This window comes from Hyperoodon ampullatus (assembly GCF_949752795.1).
Source record: "Hyperoodon ampullatus genome assembly, chromosome: 13".
Taxonomy (NCBI): domain Eukaryota; kingdom Metazoa; phylum Chordata; class Mammalia; order Artiodactyla; family Ziphiidae; genus Hyperoodon; species Hyperoodon ampullatus.
The window spans coordinates 52,882,274-52,900,746 of NC_136926.1; the positions used below are offsets into that span (position 1 = coordinate 52,882,274).

Consider the following 18,473-nt stretch of genomic DNA (forward strand, 5'->3'; position numbering starts at 1 on the left):
TCAGCTCTGGAATCTCTCCGCCCTTTTCTTCCTCTCCTCTCCCCTCCCGCTCTCCTACCTTCCTTCCTCCATCTATCCGCACCCCCTTGAGGTTCACAGCTGATAGCTAAGAGTCCTCTGACCACCAAAGCCTCCCTCTGAACCAACGACCTCCTCGGCCCTGGTCCCTGCCCTGCACCACCTGCCCACCCCCGGCCTCCGGCTTCCCCTCCCTGGACTGCTGGCTCTGCCAGCTGACGGCGCTTTCAGAACCGGCGCAAGCGAGCTCCTTCACCCACTGCCAGGGGTCCCAGGGCTGGATTCCCCAAGCTCTGGTGGCCCTGCCCCCTCCCCTCCAACCATGGCAGGTTCTCACTGGCTCACACTCTGTGAATGTGTCCCTTGATGGTCCCCAGCTAGATGTGAGTCCCCTTGCAGCAGGAACCCGCTTGAAGGCCTCACCTAATCCACACCTCCTCCAGGGTCCCACCCAGATCCTCCCCACACCCTCTCCCTTCCTGGGGCTCCCTGAGTCCATAGCCCATATTCTGCAGTCTGAGGCTCTTTCTCGGGTAGGTCTGGGAAGCTTTCTCTCCAGCCAGAAGGGGGTGCTCTCTAGGGGCAGGGGCATTTGCCTTCCCCCCCTCACCCTGTCCTCCTACTCTGCTCCCCCAGCACGTGCCTCCCTTCCTCTCCCATCCCAACTCTTCCAGACTTCCCCCACCCCTCCAACCTACGCTGACACCCGCCTTGAACTTGGGGCCCTCCCTACAAGTTCAAGTTCTGCAAGCTGCTTTGTGTGGATGTTATTTCTGTTCTCCTTAAAGAGACAAGGAGCCTTCGAGGGTAGAGCTTTGGGGCTCAGTCCCATCAGCATGGGGTGTGGCTGAGCCCCACAGGGACGGCTCTTCCAGCCCCCTGCCCCTCACTCCTCAACAGTGAGCCTACACACTGTCTTACTGGGGCTACCCCGGAACCCTAATTCCCAGATTATAGAGCATCCAGGTGGCATAACCGCAGGACTTTGGAGATCAATCTGGTCCAAACCAGCCTTCTGACAAAGGGTGAAACGGAGCTCCAGAGACAGAAAGTGACTGCCCTGGACCACACTGCAGCCCCTGGCACAGTAACCTGGGCTGGTCTGTGGGCAGACAGCCTCAGGGCCTTCAGGCATCTGTTTTCACGCTCAGCTCAAAGACAAGGGAGCTGGAAGGAGGGTCCTGCCCAGCACCCAGTGTGTCCTGGTGTTTCAGTGGCATGACACAAGGGGAGGTGACCACGGTGGAAAGAGGCTAACTACGGGCGTGGCTGGAGGAGCACAGCCTTCTTGCTCATACCTCACGCGATACTGGACACGGCTTTGGTCTGGCTCCAACCCACTCTCAGCCCGTCTCCACCCCATTTCCAGGCTCACCTCAGGCTTTGCAGCACCCATGCCTTTGCTCCTGCTGTTCTCCCAGCCTCAAATGCCCGTCTCCCCATCTCTATGTGCTGGAGGGGAGTCCTCATCCTTCAGGGCCCCACAGATTTCCCCGAAGACCCCACTTCCGGCACCATGAGCTCGCCCTCATATGCAGCGTGTTTCTATAGGGATCTAGGTTCACATCTCACTGCTTCCTATGGCCTGCTCGCGCAGCGCACCGACGTCAGGGAGGATGGGGACAACAGTGGGAGATCCTCCTGCCCGATGGGAGGCTGGAGTGGGGACTGGCCACACAGGGTCTGCTCTAGAGAGCAGGGCATGGGGGTGGGGGTAGCTGAAGCTGCTCGGAGATGGAGAGAGGTATGTGAAAGAGTTCAGAGCTAGACTCATGGGTTGGTACAAAGTATGAGGTAGAGGGTGGGGCAGGGAGCAGATGGGGGGACTGTGTGTTTAAGGACAGTGGTAAGGGCTGTCATATGTGTTGGTCAGAGCAGCACTGACCTGCAGCTGTGTGTGTGCACGTGTGTGTGTGTGTGTGTGTGTGTGTGTGTGTGTGTGTGTGTGTGTGTATAGCAGGGTTTAGAGACCTCCGAGCCACAGGTCAGAGTGATACAGGGCACTGACTACAAGGTGAGGGCAGGTCAGCCTGAAGCCAGTGGGGTGACAAAAGCAATAAGGGCCACTGGGCACAGCTCTCTGCTCTGGGCCTGGGACAGGCAATGCTGGACTCTTGGACCCACTGCTTGTGGCCCTGACCCGACTGATGTGGTGCTGGAAGGCATCAATGGAGGGAGGAGGGCGGGGGCAGGGCAGGCTCCAGGGCCACAGCCCAGTGAGGGGACCATCAGGCAGGGGCAGGCTGATGGGCCATCGTCCACCCCCACTTCACCAATGGGCCCAGGCGTGACTCGGAGCTGCAGCATGGCTGCAGGAGTGAGCAGGGGGCCTCACCATGCACCCTCTGGGTTCCTGCAGCTTCATCCTCATGGGCCCAGGGAGGTGATGACACAGGTCTCAGGAGCTGCCCGGTGCATGTGAACTAAGATAATGCCTCACGCACAACTTTGGAGAGGGTGACAAACTGGTGAGGGGAGGGCTGTGTGCATGGTGAGACATCCGCAGGCGATTGCTGGAGTTTGGAAGGCAGACTTGAGCTAGTCTGATCCTCATACCCCTCTAGGGAATGATCATCACTGTCCTCATTTTACAGGTGAGGACACCAAGGCTGAGAGAGGAGGGGCTGAGCTGGGAGTCAGACCCAGAAGGGTTTGCTTCAAAGACCAGCCTTTCAACCATCCAGGCTCTGGGGCCTGTTCGGGGCCTGTCTGACCACAGGGCTTTGGACCAGCAGACCCCGGGGTCCTTTTCAGGACTAGCCCACATCCCACAGCTCTGGGAGAGTCTGCCGCAGGGGCTACGAGCCAGCGATAAGGAAACCACTGGAACCCTCTGGCCACGTGGGCTACATGGGCAGGTGTGGTGGCCTCACTGGCAGGCTGACCCTCTTCACGGGGTGGAGAGACAGGACCCCATCAAACTGAGCTCTGTGAGCATCCCTGCACCCCTGAGCGTGGATCTGTTATCCAGCTCCTGCGGGGCTCCGGACTCTGGAATGGGAGGACTCAGATTCTTTACGAGGCTCCAGCCTCCCGAGGCCCACTGGCCTTGCTGCCCTGTTCACACCAGGGCCTCCAGATGTGACGTTCCAGGATCCCCTTCTTTCACTAGGCCTACACTGGGGCACCCCATCCCCTCACCTGTCCATGGAGTCCTGCCCTGGGAGCTCCAGCTGACTCTCCTTCTCACCTAGAAAGCACAACCTCTGTCCCTGATGAACTGGTATCCCCACTCCCACCCACCACCCCAGCCGTGACCATTCATATTTCTCCCCTTCCTTGCCACTGGACAAATGCTGCCCATCGAGGGAGGGGAGATTCTTGGACGCTGCCTCCTCCGGGACCCCACCTTCCTGACCTCCCTCCACCTGGGTTTACAGAGCTGCCCGTGACAGTGCACCTCGGCGCTTGGATTGGAGGGCGCTGCCTCTCACCGTCCCGCAGCTCCTCTGACCCTCAACACAGTGCAGATGTGGTCACCTTGCCAACGGAACACCCCTGCCAAAGGCCCAGGCGCGCAGCCTCTTTGGGGAGAGAAGGGGGGAAGAGGCGTAGGAGCCCCGCTGGCAGACTCACCTTCTCTCTGTTGCTGGGGGATCATTGGAGGTGGCTGAGGAAAGGCCTGGCTTATCTGACCATAGGCAGCAGGGTAGGCAGCTGCTGGAGGGCCAAAGAGAAGAGGCAAGAGACGGTGACAGTGACACAGAGAGAGACAGGGTGAGAGGCAGGAAGAAAGAGAGAAATTTCAGTGTTGAGCAGTAAAAGCAGACCAGCGAAAAAATGCATTTTTAAGACAAAGCCAGTTTTCAGCAGTAATGAAGGAGAAGCGGCAAAGGGAAGACTAGATGTGTATGTGCGCTGGTGTGTGTGTGTGTGTGTGCACGCGCACGCTGGTGTGTGCATGGGGGAGGCGAGTTTAATCTGACAACCCACGTGTGGATAATCCACAATAACGAATAATCAAAAACATCAGAATGCCCTGGAGAGGATCGCCCCACACCACCTGGAACCCACGTTTCCCCCTTCTCTGAGCCCCGACTGACTCCAGCCACATACCCTCAATCTTGCTCAGCTGGTGCCTTTGTGGGAGTTGGGACCCCCCCAGGTGTGAGCTTGGCCTCTGGGATCCTGCCAATGGGTGGTTCCCCAGGGGCGGAGGGCTGAGTTGAACAAATCTGATGCTTTCTATACTCAACTGGAAAGGGTCAGAGGTGGGACAGGAGTGGCTAGCCCCCTCCTCAGCCTGGCCTGGCTCCCAAAGGGGTTCAGGGGGGCTCAGCAGATGAAGGAGAGAGCTTCCCCTGGACTCCAGATTGAGAAGCCCGCTTTATCCAGGTCCCCATGGTGCCAGGAAGGTCCATCACCCTCAAGGGAGACACTGCTGGCTCCTAAACACAGCAAGGAGGGACCCTGACCAGGCCGGACAGCAGGACACTGGCTCTGTGTGTGTGTGTGTGTGTGTGTGTGTGTGTGTGTGTGTGGTGTGTGTGTGTGTGTGTGTGTGTGTGTTGCCGAGCCCAGGGCAGGGAGAGAAGCGTGGCTGACAGCGGGCCTTGGGCTTCCTACGGTAGCTCAGTATCTTCCCATTCAGTGACCCAAGGCCATCTGCTCGCCTCTCCTGTTTTCTACCTCTGGCCGCCTATCCTCCCTTGTTCCCTGTCCTCCTTGCTCGGGCCCCACTCCTGTTGCCTGTGTATGGCTGGAGGTGGGGGGGTGATGGAAACTGCTTCCCTTCCCTCAAACCCAGGCATCTGTGCTTTCTGAGCCAGTGACACCTAGCTCCGGCCTCACCCCAGTGCTGCTGGGAGGCTTGGTGCTCCTGGTCAAGCCAGCCCTGGCAGCACCACGGGGGGGCGGAAATCTGGCCTCAAAGATGAGTCACTTCACAGCAAGGTTAAAGCTTAGCCTGGCTCACCAACTCATCGCATGTTCGGACCACCCACCACCGCCGTGTTGGGTTAGGGTTAGGTAAGCTCTGCCTGAAGGCCCAGGGGCACCTGCAGAGAGGGAGGGAGCCCGGCGGGGGTGGGGGGTCTCTGTCAGTATAACCCTCCCTCCTTCCACCACAGCTCCTGGCCAGTCCTGCCCTGCACCCCCCTCCCTCACAGTGCTAGGCCCAGGCCTGGCTGGGTAGGGGGCACCGGTGCCCAGGCATGGGGAGGTGCATACAGCCGGGGGACCACCGTGGGGACGCGTGGATACTAACGACCTGCATACTGCTGCACTCCGGCGTAGGCCTGCTGCAGGGGGTCCGCGGCGGTGGGGCTCTGCGCTGCAGGGGAGCCAAGGGGGCAGAGGTCAGCGATGCCTACCCAAACCAGCTCCTCTCCCACCACACCCCTGGACATGAGGCTGCAGCTGCACTGCCTTCCCGGCCACTGTGGTCTCTGTCCTGGGGCAGGGCATCTGAGGCAGGAACCCTGAATGCGGGTTCCTCTTTCCTCAGCCTGGGACCCTTGATAGGGTGGAAAGCTGTTTCCCCTGGCTGGGGGATGCCGGCTGCCGCTGGCTTGGGTCGGGGGTGAGAGGTGTGGTTCATGCAGAAGGCTGGGAAGGGCAGGGAAGGAGACACCAGAGAAGGGCTTGGTGGGGAGACACCTGAGGGACCTGGCCCTGGAGAAGGGCTGTGGGAAAGCGGGCAAGCGTGCTAGAGGCTATCAGGAGGGTGGTTTCCTCCTCACTTATCCCTAGCAGGACTCAGGGGCAGAGCCCAGCTAGGCAAAAGAAAGGGCATGGAGGCCTCATCCTGCCATTCTTCCTGGGCCACCCATGCCTACTCAAATAGAGGGACCCCCTCCCAAATTCTTAGGGAATTTGCACGAGGCACAGAGGTCTTTCATTCCTGGGCATGCCCTTAGTAGAGCTGACCACACAAATAGATCTGCCCTGCGGTGCCCACAGACACCAAAGAACAAGAAGACCAAGAACCTTCTAACACCTGATCTCATGACTGGGACATCTACTGTCCAGTGCGCAGGGGCCCTTAGGCTGATCATTTGGCAAGCAACCCAGAGACGCTGGACTTCTTGGTTCACGTCTGTTGCCTTTGTTGTGCCTGCAGATGTGGTGGGCAAAAGCCTGGCTGCAGCATGGACCGATGGTGGGCACTGCCTTTGGTGATCAAGGGCAGTGATGACTGAAGTGGGAGTGGGCTGGCCTTGGGGGCCCAGGGAGATGGGTGGGGACACATCCAGCCTCAGTATATTTGAGGCAAGCTGGAGAACACAGGGAGGCAGATAGGAAACCATCCAGGCTTATCGGCCTGGTGACCCAGGCCAGCAAAGCTAAATGGCAGTGCCAGGCTTTGGGGCCTGCAGACCAGGAGGAATTCCCAAATTTCCCTTCTGAGCTCTCTTCCCTGAGCCTCTCAGTAACATTACACTAGAACAATAGCTCCTGGGTCTCTGGGGGACAAGGGAAAGTCCTGGGGCAGAGGTCCTTAGAGATCATGTGGATGGTAGCACGTGAGCTGGGCCCAGGAGGGCACTGCCCAGAGTGGGGAGCTGAAGATGGGTAAGGATGCAGGCTCCTTCCCGCCTGGGGTTGTCCAGGACAAAACCCTATCCCTCTATTTCCCCCACGGTGGACACTGGAGCTCCCAGTGGTGACGTAGCAGTAGTGGTGGTGTTGGGCAGGTGGCCTCCTGCTCCCTCTGCCTGACTCTTCCACCAGCCTGAGCTCCCTGGAGGGAGAGCCACAGCTTGCTTGTCCTCTTGGGCTACCCAGCTGCTCAACCACAGAATGCCTTTATGCCAATTAGAAAAAAGATGTCTCTTCTCTGGGCAGAGTTTTGGTGCCCTGTGCAAAAGATAACCTGCACAACTTCTATGGCAGCTCCCCCAGCACAGTGCCAGGATCATAGCAAGTGCTCAGCAAATACCGTGACACAGGCAAGAAATAACCAGTCCCTATCATTTGCGAGAGTCACCCCTTCAGGGGTGTTTTGTGGCAGTAAAAGCCACACTGTGTGCTTCCAGCATGATCCCGATGAGTAAAGGGGAGAGCAGAGATGCTCCCTGGGGCTAGCAAGTGGAGAAAAGCATTTCTGAGACCCCTCTCTGCTTCTCTGCTTAATGACCTCATTAGTAACTGCCAAAGAATGAGCACTTTGAAGGATCTCGCTCATTACAGCAGCTCCAAACTCTGCATTTAAAGATGGTAAATTAATTTTTTTAATGTACTACTTTTTTCCTTCCCTTCCCTCCATCCCTCCCTCCTGCTCTGGCAGGGGATTGTTTATGGGATGTGACAGATTGTTACAAATGGGGGAGAGAAACGTTTCCAAATTCCACGAGGGAAATAGCTCACAGATGCTGGTAGGGGTGGGGAAGGAACAGGTTTGTCAAAATCCAGAGACCCAGATGGGCTTGTGGGCAGGCGAGGGAGGGGGTGGTGAAACCACCCAGATGTGCTGGGGACTGTATCTCCCAGCCCATGAGCCTGAGTGAGGAGGAGCCCAAGAACCTGAGATAGGTGGGCTCTCTCCCACCTCCAGCTTGCCAAGCCCCTCCCAGCCTGGAGCCTTCACCGTTAAACAACACTCCAGATCCCCCTCCAGGCCCTGTCACTTCATTCTCTAGGCTTCTCTGGTCTCTTCGCTATGCACTGAGGGGTGAGTTGTGGGAAAAGCACTGAGATGGGATCACGAACAACTCCAAGTTCAACGTCAGGAAATTCTCCTCTATTTCTCTCTGGCACACTGAACTTGTACTCTGCTGCTGGTACAACTTTTATATTCTATGGATGTCTGGGCCTCACTCCAGACAGTGAAATCAGAATCTCTGGGCTTCTGTGGTTTTACAAAGCCACAAAGTAGATTCTGATCGACAACCAGAGTGGGAAGCACTACTTTGCCCCCCAAGGCTGAACCTCCTCTGCCCTAGTTGGGCCAACCTCCTTACCCACCCTGCCCCTGCCAGGACAGCCCCTCCATAGCGGTGTGCTCCTTGCTCATCTGTACTTAATGTTTGATCTGAGCGCCTCCTCAGGAAGCTCTGTTGGGCTTCCTCAGCCTACAGAATGAAAGAACTCTCCCTTCATTGGAATCCTTAAGCATCTCAAATCAGAGAACACTCACTCTTGACCAAAGTCTACTCTGCCTTATTGCCTCGTTATTCTGTTGATGCATATTATGTTCCTGACTGGATTCTGACCTCCCAGGAGATAGGCCCATGTCCTGCCCTCCTTCTGGGCCAGCCCCCTTTCATCTGTCATAGACTGGGCACTTACTAGTACTTATGGGGACTCTGTGGCCTCATCCCCTGCCCTCCAGGAAGAAGGACAGCATTCTCCTCATTGCTATTATGCTGCCTCTTGCCAGTCTACTCTAGGGCTTTGGGCCCAGCTTCCCAGCTCCAGTCCTCAAGACCAGGGAGATGAGCTGCTTAAAGTCAACTGGACACTCTTACCACAGGAGAACTGCTAAATTTTAGAGGAACAAAGTTAATCAGGAACAGCCCTACTGGATCTTCTTGGGTGCCAGAATTCATGAAGGTAGGACCCAGGAACTGTCCAAAGTTCTAGTCCTCTGTCCAAAGTTCTGACCGCGGTTTCGTATGCACCAAGGGACCGAACTGGTATGTACTGGCCAGATTGCCAATCTATATACCTCCACTTCCTTCCCAAAAGAGGCTTTTCCTATTTAATACTAAATATGATTATTCTTTTAGCTTCTATCCCCTCACTTCTTTTGGGTCAAATTCACTCTCAAGTAATTTGCAGTTATTAGCCTCTCTCTAGATGAGCTGGACAACTCATCTATTCTCCTTTCCCCTGAGGGAGCCCCAGGAATGGGGTTTTTTCTCACCCATCAGACTGACAAACCCCCAGGGATCTGTCTCCTCTTCCATCAGGAGCTCCCTGAAGGAAGGCAGGAGGCTGGCTTTCCCTGATCACATTTGGGGTTCCACCAAGGAACAGAGGGCAGGGAGCCACACATTCCCTGTTATAACAGCTAGGGCATGCACAGAATGGATGAGGAGTGTGTTGCATGCGGAAGGGCTACGAGATGTTCTTACCTGGGTAGGGGTGAATGCCATTGGCAAACACAGCTTCTGCAGCAGGTTGCCCATTGGCCTGTGGGGGGAGGCCAGTGAAGCCGTTCACCCCAATGGGGGACGGGATGCTAGGCACGGCTGGTGCAGTGATGCCCGGAGGGGTGCTGCCACCTGGTTCCAGAAGTGAAGATGGGTGGAGAAGGGGAGGCAAACAGAACAAAGGTGATGAAGGCCAACCCATGGAGCTCCACCCTGCTGGCTCCAAGGACCTGGGGATAGACTTGGGTCTCACACGTCAACTCAATCCTATCTGTGAATCAGGCCTTGGGTTATCATCTCCCTATATGTAATGACTCTACTTATCCCAACTATATCTATACTTCAAAGCAGAGTCCAAATCTCACCTACCCCACAAAGACTTCTCTTACCACTGACTGCTTGACCTTGGACCTGCAGCACATAGACCTCTAAGTGCCCTTGACTTGGACCACAGTTGGTCTTCCTTTAGTCTTTTTCAATGATTCGTGCTCACCCCAGTTAAGTCAGGATGGACTGGTCTTTGTCTAGCCGCCAAGGGGTTTCTAAGCTATGGCTCTGCTCTCTGCTATCTTAATTGGATCACTGTGGGGCTGATTTGACTCCCTATGAGGGAGTCTTGATACTCAGGTGGAGGAGGTCTTAACTGTGGTGTTCCCTTGCATTGAGGGAGAAAGGCCTTTGCAGAGTCCACACTCGGCCCTATTCACCCAAAAAGTAGACACCCTGGCCTCCTCCTCTTAGGACCGTGGTAATGCTCATTGTGGCAGGGGTAAAGTTGGGGTCAGATGACAATATGCTGTGCCCTCCCTACATGAGGTGGATGGAAACCAAGGTGTGGATGGCATGGTGATTGTACTGAGGCCCCAGAGGCTGGAAAGGCCCTCCTCTTCATGTAGGAAGCAGGGTCTCTCTGTGGATAAGGACCTGAGGCCATCAGGAGTGTCCCTAGATTGGGGATCAGAGCTTTGGGGTGGTGTTCAAGTTGGGGCTAGAGATGGCACAGTCTTTTATAGCTTTTAGCTGGGAAAGGAATAGCTCCTGGATGTCAGGAAGGCTGCTGCTATGGCCTGAGTGCAGATAGCGAAGGAAACTTGGTGAATGAGAACTCAGCCCTTGGGGCTAGACAGGGATGCTTAACTTTGAAACTACTGGCATCTGTAGCCACACATTTCCTTGTAGGGAACTGTCCTGTGCATCGTAGGAGGTTTAGCAGCATCCCTGGTCTCTACCTACCAGATTACAGCGGCACCGCCCCCCTTCAGTTGTGACAACCAAAAATGTCCAGGACATTGCCAGATATTTGGGAGGGAGGGGCAAAATTGCCCTGGTTGAGAATCATTGAACTGGATTATAGCCAGGATCCAATTAAAAACATGCTTTGTAAGCGGAGCTGTTTCCAACCCCTCTGACCTTTAGTAACTCTTACAGTTCTCTCTTGCTTGTTGTGAAGCTGTCTTGGAAAAAGTCAGTGAATCTAGGTTGGGTTAAAGGGAAATGAAAAAATGGGGTTCCCTCTGTGCTTGGGCCAGGGGTCACAGGATGGGCAGGGCTCGTCCCCTCTCAAACCTCAAAGGGAGATGTGTTCATGTCAATTTCTTTCCAGATATCTATACCAGAGATCAACATGAATTGCTTCCTGATATGGCTAAACAATCTGAGTGAAATTCTCACCACTCTGAAATCATATCACAGACATCAGGGGTCCACATCCCATCTTCCCATGGGTCCTCAGGAATTAGAACATTTTTGAGACACATTGCCCAAGGATAAGGCCTGCATCGGGCCCAGACACCATGTGCTCTTGACACAGGATGGTCCGTTGGCAGCCAAAATTGGCCAAACAAAAGGTACCGATGTGGGTCCAGCTGCTTTCCTGCCAGGCCAGGCCCTGTGTTGGGACCTGCCCACTTACCTGAGGTTGGGGTCATGGGTGCGGCCGCCAGGCCATTCATGTTGAGGGCCGCCATCTGCTGCATCTGGGCGGCGGCGAAGGCAGCCATGGGGTTCAGGTAACCACCTTGTGCGACTGACGCCATTAGTGCCGCTTGCTGCTGCATCAGCTGGGGCAGAGGGAGTGCAAAAAATATCATGCGCTTCCAGGGGGGGCGACCCTCCCCACCAAAGGGTTCAGCTCCCAGAGACCAGCCTCCTAGGCCCTGAACCCCAGGGAGCTCAGACACATCTCCCGACCCCCACCCCCAGAGAGCCCTGATGCCTTCCCCATACCTGCCCTCTCAGTGGCTGTTAGAGACCACCTCCCTCCCGCCCCCCAAGAGAAAACTGTGTTCAAAAGTAATAGTAAGGTCCTTGGCACTCTAAAGTTGTAGAAGGTGGGGGAAGGGGACTGGCTCCATGGGCCTCATGGAGATGTGACATCCAAAGCTCTAGAGACATGTTGGATGAGCCTCTGTAGAACTAAGTTGGAATGGATGTCTGTTCAAAATGGTCCTAACTTGGAGTCTGTAGGGTAGAAGCTACAGGAGGATCACAAATAAAACCTCAGGCACCCCAAGGTTCTCACAGAGCTGAGTGGGGACTGGGGAGGTTGCTGAAAGTGGCCAAGTTTGGACCCTGCTGAACAAGCGAGGGGAGCCTGCATTTTTAGAAGCAGAACCCTGGCCGACCTTAGTGTCACCCATGTGGGGCTACAGGTCTGAGAGGCAGCTGAGGGGAGATGCTGGCAGAGCCCGCCCCAGTGTGGAAGAAAGAAGTTGATGGGCGGGGGCCTGAGCTGGGGCCTGAGAGGACTACAGAGGAGGTGTAGGGGATGAGGGCTTGGGGGCACCTCAAAGGACCCCTGCCAGGAGTAACCAGAAGGCCTGAGGACACCCTTCCATGAGCGGTGGTGGGGGTGGTGTGGTGTCAGCAGGACACTGAACCTCTCTCCCTGTTCCAGTCAGTGCTTCCTAGGATTTGCGAAGAACTGCCGCCCCCCGCCCCACCCTGCTGTGCCCTCACTTACTGCCTGTGCGTAGGCGCCATAGGCCCCGAACGGGATGGCCATGGGGTTGAACATGCCCATTTGGCCAGCCATCTGCTGCATTCGCCGCATTGTGCGCTCCTTGTCCGTGTCGGCGAACTTGACCACCAGACTGGATGAGGCTCCCTGCAGCCAGGACTGTGCGTGAGACCCACCAGCCCTAACCGCCTCTGCTCCCTGGCCTGGGCCCACCCAGTCCTCTCCACGGGGTGCTATGGGGGCGGGGTAGGTGGCATGGTGACAAGCACCAACCCTCCGTCCAGGGGTCTGGAGTCTTAACCACCCCCCCACCTCAGGCTTTTTCTATCTGGGTGACCTTGGGCCACTTCCTTAACATCTCTGGGTCTCAATGTCCTTGTCTTAGAAGTGCGGATATGGGCAGTGCCTTCCGGTCTCATGGGGAGGCTGTGGGCACCCCAAGCGTTTAGCATCCTGTGGCCAAGCGCGCGAGGGCTGGCGGGGCCCTGCGGATGCGTGGGGTGGCCGGGATGTCTCTGTCCCTCATTGCCCCGTTCCCTCCCCCCTTCCCAACTACCCAGGGGCGGCCGCACTCACCGGCATGGTCTGGCTGCCGTGCAGAGCGTTGATGGCGGCTTGCGCCTCGGCGTGGGAGGAGTACTTCACAAAGGCGCACCCTGGGGGGACGGGAGAGGCTGAGCCACGGCGCCAGGGCCCAGAGGAAAGTCAGAGAAGCGGAGGACTGAAAGGCGGGGCAGGGGAGGGGCCGAGGGGAGAGGGCGCCTCCCAGAAGAAAGCAGAGTGAGACACAGAAAGAGTGAGAGAGAACCGACGAACTCAGAGCCACACAAGGAGGCAGAGAAAGACCGGGACCGGCCAGAGTCCTCCAAGGACCCTTAAGTGGGCCCGTCCCCCGCGACTTGGATCGCGGCCTTTCCATCCCCGCAGGCCCAAGCGCCTCGGCCCTTCCAAGTAGCCTTACCCCGCTTGCCCGACGGGGCCAGCCCCAGACGGCTCGGGACTCTGCCATCAGTTTGGCAGAAGACACGCGGCCTCGCCCCGCCCCCCCCCACTCGCCCCACCCACTCCCCGCCCCGCCCCCACGCACCCTTGCTGTTGCCGTCTGGCCCGCGCAGGATGGTACACTCCTCGATGTTCCCGAAGGCCTCAAAGAGGCGGCGCACATCGTCCTCAGACTGCTGCTTGTTGAGCATGCCCACAAAGAGTTTTCTATCTTCTGGAACAAAATTAGGAGATGCTTACCGGGGCCGCGGGCCCGGCTGCGCGGGGTCGGGCCCGGGGGGAGGGCACGGCCGGAGGTGGAAGGGTTACGGAGGGGAAGGGTAGGAGCTGGGTAGGGGGCGGGAAGGGGGCGCACAGCAGGAGGGGGAGGGAAAACAAAGAGAGGGAGGCGGGTGGGGCACCGCTAGAAGGGGAGGAAGGACGCGGAGTGAGGAGGTTAAGGGGAGAGGAGGGCAAGGCCAGAGGGGGAGGGGAGGCAGGAGGGGTTGGGTCTAAGCGGGGGCAGGATTGCAGCGACTCTGCCCCTTCCTGCCTAGAGAGCAGACCTCACACTGAGGGGCAGGGCCACTGGCAGGCACCGGCACACAGGTCCTATGGGCAGCCCTACGTTCTCTTCCTCCCTCCTCTTAGACACAAACTATCTTCCTCAGCCACTTTCACCCCCAGATGCCAAAATTAATTTCCAACTGGCAAGTCTGCCACAGGGCCTTTGCATATGCTGTTCTCTCTGCCTGGAGTGTCCTCCACATCACCAAGTTGAATCCTCTAATGCTAGGTCTCAGTTTAAATATTGCTCTCTCATCAAAGTCCCTCCTTCCACTTCTTTATTCTCTGTCTCAGCCCTTCCCATGGTCCAAAATTCAAAGGACAAGTATTTACTGCTTTGCCTGAGTAGTGGGTTTCTGTCTAGCTCCCCACCCCTCAGTCTATGCTCCCTGAGGCAAGAGGCCAGGCCTCTGCTGGAGCAGTGGTAGCAGGCACATAGTAGGCCTGCAGGACTGAGCTGTGGAATGAATGAATGAGTGCCCTATGCCAGTCCCAGGAGCACACCTCCTTTCTGCCTCACATGTTCTTACCTCCATCTGGTGCTCCCTCTTCTTGCCCCTTCCTATTCATGCTGTGAAATTTCAGCCCTGGGCACTTTGGAGGGCCTGTTTCTGAAGACTGGGCTCCCTCAGCAGCCTCCCCCCACACTTGTGTTGAGTACCAAATGGTTTGTTGACAACACTCAGATGTGTGCTTAGGGTGACAGGGATCACGTTAGGCTGTGTGGATTTGTAGGAGCTTGTGACTGCAATAAGATTTCCCATCCCACAAGCTCTTACTGCAGTGTGACTTTCATTCCTCCCAGGGAGGTGGGGTCTAAGTTCCCTCCCCTTGAATCTGGGCGGGGCTGTGACTGCTCCAACCAATAAAGAATGGCAGAAGTGACACGAGCTGCCTTCAAAGGCTCGGTCATAAAAAGGATCAGCTTCCACTCTCAGCTCTCTCTTTTGGGGATGGTTGCTCTGTGGAAGCCAGCCACCATGCTGTGAAGAACCCCCAACTAGCTCATACCGGGAGTCCACACAGAAAGGAACCGAGGCCTCCAGCTGACAGCCAGCATCAGCCACCAGACATGGAGTGAATGAGTCCTGAGATGATTCCAGGCCCCAGCCTGTGAGTCTTCCAGCTGAGGCCCAGACATCCTGGAGCAGAGACAGTCCCTCCAAGCTGTGCCCTGTCTGAATTCCTGACCCACAGAATCCATGAGCATAATAAATGGTTGTTTTATACCACTCTGTTTGGGGCTAAGTTGTTAGGCAGCCATAGTTGCTGGAACAGGGTCCCCGTGGTGGCAGACACCCTCTAGATGCTTGTTGACTATTCCATAACTGACACACACAGCCAAAACTGCAGAAATGCTCACCTCAAAATTGCAAACGGCCATGTGTTCATGGTTTCCACAGAATGCAAGGGCACTCCAGGACCATGTCCTTCTGGATTCACGGTGGTTGGTACCTCCTGCACCAGAGCACCCCCGTCACTCACACGGCCAGGAGAGTTCACATAGAGATGAGGGGCTGACCTGGGGTCCGGAGCGAAGCAGAGGAAACCTCCAGGCCCTGCCCTGCTTCACAAGCCACCGCAGAGTCCTCCTCCTCAGGAAGGCCTGACCACCATGCTGCTGGTACCCCCAGCCTGGAGCACTCAGCACTGGGCAAGCTCTCAGCGATGAGGTGCCCCTTCCGTGCCCACGGGGTATCATTGTCAGTTCCTGTGACCAATGCTGCGTCAGGGCACGCCAGCCTGGACCTCCAACATGGGTGGGCTTCAGCCAAAGCTCTGGGCCCAGAGCCTGCCCTAGCCTGGGCACTCTGCCTGGTGGCTCAGGGGCTGGCAGGGCTGGGCACGCCCCCGCCCCATCTCCAGGCATCCCCAACTCCAAGCTCTGGGCTGGGGGAAGCAGAGACTGGGAGACCAAGAGGAAGGAAGACAGAGGGAGTGGAAGGGGTGAAACTTCCTCCTGAGGAGGTACAGGAGCAGAAAAGGAGGGGAAAAGGCGGAGACAGAGGAAAAAGAACTAGAAACAAAGAGCAGAGAGAAGAGCCAGGCAGGAGGAGAGGGCAGAGACAGAGGCTAGAGGGCCGAGGGCGTACGTTTAACTCCCGGAAGCACAGCAGCATGAACATGAAGTGAATGGAGTTTGGAAGCCTTCCGGAGAGCCTTGAAATTCTGCTCCCCAGGTCGGCCAGGTGCTCCCCCTCCCCCAGCCCCTTTTAAAGGCTCCAATTAAATGGGATTTCCAGGAGGACCAAGAAGTGAAAACCTGCCCCCTGCTCATCCCTGACCCTCCTGCTCAAACATCTCCTCCCAGGAAGAAACTAGGAAAGGAAGAGAAGGCCGGTCCTGCCCCGAGCCTGATTTAGATGCTGGAACAGCAGCTCCTGCCTCTCTCCTGACGTCGGAATAGATTCCTCTCATTTCCTTATGACAGCTTTCTGATTACATTAAAATTCATCGCCACGTGCCTTTCTATCCAGCCACTTCCCTTTTGCCAGGTTTTTTTGTTTGTTTGTTTTTTCTAATTCCTTCTTCCACTCCCTGAAATCACCCCTTACTGCCAATTCTCCGTTCTCCGTTCTAGGCCTGAGCCCTTCCTGTCTGAGGACTTTCCCAATGTGGAGGGGGCCAGGCTCCCCCTCTTCCTGCCTGTCCGGACTTCCCCAGGGAAACTACAACTAGCCTTACCTTTCTGGGAGGCTGCCAGAAACCAAATAAACCTGGCTCCAGACTCACTTCTTCTAGGTGATCTGGATTGACCCCACCCAACACAAAGGTTTATTTGTTTCTAGGATGCTCTTTATTTCCAGTTGGCTTTGGTACTGGATGAGAGATTCTAAGGCTTGTCTTTCAGACCAGGGAGGAGAAGGACTCAGCCTGAGGGTGGATCTCCTCCTTTGGCCCAGGCCCACTGGCTCACACCCCAGCTCTGCTGCCTTCCAGCTGCATACCTGTTCGCCCCCTCAGGTTTTTCGGCCTCTAAAATGGGAATAACTCAGCCCTCCTCATGTGGTGGACAAGAGGCTCCCAGGAGATGCTGCAGGACGGAGCCTGGCCAGCAGTAACAACAACAGCGATGACCATGACCTGGGGTTCTCTATCCAGGAGGAAGAGGAAATGGAGCTCCCCGCCCTGACTGGAGGGGACAGAGGTCACAGAGAGGGAGAGGCCAGAGGATCCACATCTGGGGGAGGAGTGCTTGAAGTGACAAGTGGGACTGGACTCAGGCTGTGGCTGCTCAGCTGAGATGGACAACCTCTCCTTGTGTCCCCACCCCCCATGCCCTCCTTCCCCCGGGCCACTTTCCCAAGGCTCTGTCCCCAAGCTGTGTCAGATGACCAGTGACACCATTTGGCTGGCGTCTTGGATCTTATGCCAACCTAGTGAGAGTCTCAGAGAATGACTCCATTTCCCCAGCTACTTCCCACCCGCTCCATCATGGACACAGACCCTGATTTCCTGGGACAGGCTGAGCAGTCCCTGCCCTCAGCCCTCCTGCCTGAGTGACGCAGGGTCCCTGGCTGATGGTGGGGCTATGATGCTCTCACTCCCCCACCGTGAACCCTCAGCCTGAGCCCGTTTTAGGGCTGTGGGGCTGTCACTGCTCCTCTGAGGAGATGTTCAGGCAGGTATTGCTGGGACTGGGCCACGCAGGCCACCTTGATGGGAGGTGAAGCCAGGACAGACCTCAGGGTCAGGGGGAAAATGGGCTGAAGACATCCCTGAGTGGGAGGTCGCTGAGACCGCATGGGAGCAGTCTCCCTCAGAGACGCAGGAGGCTGGTCTGCAGCCCAGTATCTGCCTCTTGACAGAGGCCAGCTTAGGGCAGGCAGGCAGCTCCATTAAGCTCAACTTCTGACTTCCTGGGCTGAGCCCAGTGGCTGGCACAGGAAAGCTTTGGCTGTCACGGGCTCTGCCAGTGACCTGCTGGGTGATGGGCAAATACCCCAACTCTCCCCTGCCCTTGGGTTTTCACATGGGCTCCTCCTGGCCCAGGGGCCGATCAAGGGGCTCATGCTGCCGCAGTGATTCAACAACTGTTTGCTGAGCAGCTTCTCTGTGCCGGACACTGTTCCATGCCCTGCTTCTACAGCAGGAAACAAAAGAGGTGAGTCGGCTCACTGGAGCTGACTTCCGGATGGGGACAGAGGCCGTCCACAAGAAACAAGTTCCAGAACAAGACAAAGGCCAGCAGGGCTGCAACAGAGTGGCCCCCAGAGCTGGTGTGCCCTCCCCAGCGGTAACAAGGCCGCAGAATGGCAGAGCTGGGCTGGACCCTGGAAAACACCAAGGCTCCCACCTTTTTTAGATGAGGAGGTCGGGGCAGCTGGGGCCGGGACTAAGCCCGGGTTCTTGGAGTCTCTTGAATTCCTTATCCTGACCCCCTTGCTGCTGCCTTCCTGCTCTTTTAAGCTATGAGTGCCTGTGTCTGTAGGGGTGAGGGAGCACCTGGGGTTCCAGGAGGCAGGGGTGTGACAACCCAGAAGGTTGGCACTAGTCCCGGCCCTTCCTGAACCAGAGTGGGCAACTCAGCTCTCTGTGCCCAGATGTCCTGCTCTCACTGCGGGGGGAGTGGGCACAGTTTATCTTCCTCCCCCTCCCCAGGAGCTGTGGGTGGGGGAAGCCAATAAAATAACGGGTGGGAAAAGTACCATGTTCTCTCAGGTGCACGTGTTTCCAACCACCTGAGAAGGGAATGGACCAGAGCCCCTGGCATCCCGCCTCCGGTCACTCCTTTAGCAAGCATTGACTGAGCACCTACTGTGTGCCTGGGACTCGGCTGATCAGAGAGTCTGAGATGAGCCTTGGGGGCCCTTCTGGTTTTCCTCTTTGGGCAAGTGTGTGTGTGGGGGGGATGCTTGGCTCTCAGATCCCTGGAGAATCCAGTCTTTGGCCCCAGAGCCTCTGCCACGGAG

At 56.8% G+C, this 18,473-nt stretch overlaps 1 protein-coding gene across 50 annotated transcripts in view; it reads right to left on the reverse strand.

Moving 5' to 3' along the window:
* The window catches only part of CELF4 (CUGBP Elav-like family member 4), a gene marked incomplete at both ends in the record, with an annotated part of 299,138 nt that overhangs the window by 15,371 nt on the left and 265,294 nt on the right, over nt 1-18,473 (reverse strand). For 9 of the 50 annotated variants that reach the window (XM_079717781.1, XM_079717772.1, XM_079717809.1 and 6 more), the window contains 7 exons: nt 3,595-3,675; nt 5,225-5,290; nt 9,036-9,185; nt 10,966-11,113; nt 12,016-12,159; nt 12,589-12,668; nt 13,100-13,225. In XM_079717781.1, coding sequence (XP_079573907.1) covers nt 3,595-3,675; nt 5,225-5,290; nt 9,036-9,185; nt 10,966-11,113; nt 12,016-12,159; nt 12,589-12,668; nt 13,100-13,225 — 795 coding nt within the window. Of the gene's footprint in view, nt 1-3,594; nt 3,679-5,224; nt 5,291-9,035; nt 9,186-10,965; nt 11,114-12,015; nt 12,160-12,588; nt 12,669-13,099; nt 13,229-18,473 lie in introns of all 50 variants that reach the window. The other 41 variants (XM_079717780.1, XM_079717769.1, XM_079717770.1 and 38 more) reach the window with 13 other exon arrangements.